Raw genomic sequence first — 2660 nt, forward strand, 5'->3', positions numbered from 1 at the left:
TTTTTTTTTTTTATAATTATTAAAAATAAAATATAAAGAAAAAAAAAAAAAAATGGACAGCCCAGAATTTCTTAAAATTGAACTTCAAAGATTAAAAAGTGATTACGAAACTGTAAGAATATAAAAAATGAAATTTCTAAAATTTTAAGTTTTTAATTTTTTGATTTTTATATATATATATATTGGAAGAATAAAATAATATTTAAATATTTTTAGAGTAATGATAACTTTGTAAGAATACTTTTTTTTTTTTTTTTTTTTTTTTTTAATAATCTTATTTCTTTTAAATTAGTATATAAAAGAAATTATTATTTTATTCAAGCTAAAAGTTATAACATAAATTATATTTGCATTTATCTTAAAATATTCATACTATTATATTATTTTAAAATTATTTTATTTAAATTATACAATACATATACTTTTATTTCATATATATATATATATATATATAATTATATATATATAATTATATATATATTTATTTATTTATTTATATTTTTTATTTAATATGTATATAGGAATTATCAATTGATCATGTAATGCCAAAAACTCAGTTTGACTATGCTTGTTTATTAATATGTTCATCAGATACAAAAAATATAAAGTTTGCTTCATCTTTATTACATGAATTATTACTTATAAATTATAATCGTATTGATTGTTTATATCAATTAGCTATAGCTCATATAAAATTAAGAGATTATAAAAAAGCAAAAAACTATTTAAATGCTTTATTAAAAATAGATGCTAGAAATAGTAATGCACTAGCTTTAAAAAGTTTACTTTTTGATTTAATATCGTCAGATGGACTTATAGGTGCATTATTGGTTGCACTTACAATGTGTGGTATATATTTATCTTTTAAATCTTTTAAATATTTTTAATTTTTTTTAAAGTTATATTTTTTTTTTTTTTTTTTTTAAAATTAATTCATAAACAAATTTATAAATATATATATATATATATATATATTAAAATAATTTGTAAAAAAAAAAAAAAAAAAGTTAACTATATATTCCCATTTATTTTTTTAACTCTATATATCTAAATGATTATTACAAGTATCTAGAAATAAAAAAACAAACAACCAATTTATATAAAATAATCTATGATTCATTGATTTCTTAGAATATTTCGTTGCATTATAAATATGCAATGGTGTATGCTGATTACATATTAATTTATCCTGTTTAAAAAAAAAAAAAAAAAAAAAAATAATATACATATAACAAATAATTATTAAATTTATAATAATTTTATTAAACATATTTTTATTCTATTATTATAATAAAATCTAAAAACAAAGTAAAGCATTAAAGGTTAATATATAAAAAAATTGAAGATATAAAAAAGAATTTTACATATGTTAAGAATAATTACAATAAAAATAAAAAAAAAAAAAATTAATAAAATAAAAAAAAGGTTATGAATGTATAAACATATATATATATATATATATATATATATATATATATATATATATATATAAAAGGAATAAGAGATATTACTTGTATGCGGAGAAAATTTTTCTTAAGAATTCCTCTTTTCTATAAAAAAATAATATATATATAAATATAAATTACTATTAACATTTATACTAATAATTAAAAGTAAATTCACAAATATATTAATAAAACAATTAAAGTAGTAAATAATAATATCTATAATATAATAACATTTATAACTTTTATCTTTTCACCTTAAGGGAATAAAGATATGGAGATGAATTAAAAATAAGTTTAAACATTTTCAAAAGTATATATAAAAAAAAAAAAAAAAAAAAGTTCTTACATTTATTTTATTTAATAAATTTTTTAAATCTCTTTATTCGAAAATATAAGAATATTTTTTGTGTTTTTTATAAATAAAAATAAAATGAGTTATGTGTATATATATATATTTCTATAATTCTGTTTATATTTTAATTTTTTTTATTTTTATTGTGTAAATATTTTTTTTTATTTTTATTTTTACATTTATTTTTATTATTATATTTACATTTATTTTTATTATTATATTTACATTTATTTTTATTATTATTATTACATTTATTTTTATTATTATTATTTTTTTTTTTTTTTTTTATGTTTATTTTTACTTGATTTTTATTTCAATTATATATCAATTCTTATTTTAATTTGAAGATACAATTTTATAAAATAAAAACTTAAACTAAAAAAAATAAACTTTATATTTGATCAAATAAATATCTCATAAAATAAAGATAATAAATAAATAAAAATATTAATATACAATTTATATAGTAAGAAAATTTGAAAAATTAAAATTTTTTAGATTTTTTTTTTTTTTTTTCTCAAAAGATTTTTATATAACACTTGAAAAAATAACATGTGTTGTTATAATTAAAAAAATACTTATAATCATACATATCAAAATGAAACATATATAATTACCTATAATATGAAAGAAATAGAAAAAATAAAAAAATTTATTGATATAAATATTTCTTATTTATTATTTTTAAATGGATGATTAGAAAAACTGAGAAAAATGAAAAAATATTGAGAAAATTTTAAAATAAATATAATTTACACCTATCTATTATTAATAATGAATCTAGGTAAGCCTTAAGAAAGGTGTAAAAATTAGATAATATTTTGTAAATTCTAAATTTAAAAAAAAAAAAAAAAAAAAAA

At 12.9% G+C, this 2660-nt stretch overlaps 2 protein-coding genes across 2 annotated transcripts; one reads left to right on the forward strand and one right to left on the reverse strand.

The window, feature by feature from the left end:
• Positions 1–52: 52 nt before the first annotated feature.
• Positions 53–887, forward strand: FIS1 (mitochondrial fission 1 protein, putative; the record flags this gene model as incomplete). Its single annotated transcript, XM_028671106.1, has 2 exons — positions 53–112; positions 522–887. 2 exons carry the CDS (start codon positions 53–55, stop codon positions 885–887), a joined length of 426 nt encoding a protein of 141 aa, XP_028527791.1.
• Positions 888–1039: 152 nt separating this feature from the next.
• Positions 1040–1750, reverse strand: PGAL8A_00237600 (conserved Plasmodium protein, unknown function; the record flags this gene model as incomplete). The annotated part of the gene is made up of 3 exons (XM_028671107.1): positions 1040–1189; positions 1512–1550; positions 1703–1750. The coding sequence occupies 3 exons, from the start codon at positions 1748–1750 to the stop codon at positions 1040–1042; spliced, it is 237 nt and encodes a 78-aa protein (XP_028527792.1).
• Positions 1751–2660: the final 910 nt, after the last annotated feature.

The sequence above is a fragment of the Plasmodium gallinaceum genome (assembly GCF_900005855.1).
Source record: "Plasmodium gallinaceum strain 8A genome assembly, contig: PGAL8A_v1_76, whole genome shotgun sequence".
Lineage (NCBI taxonomy): Eukaryota > Apicomplexa > Aconoidasida > Haemosporida > Plasmodiidae > Plasmodium > Plasmodium gallinaceum.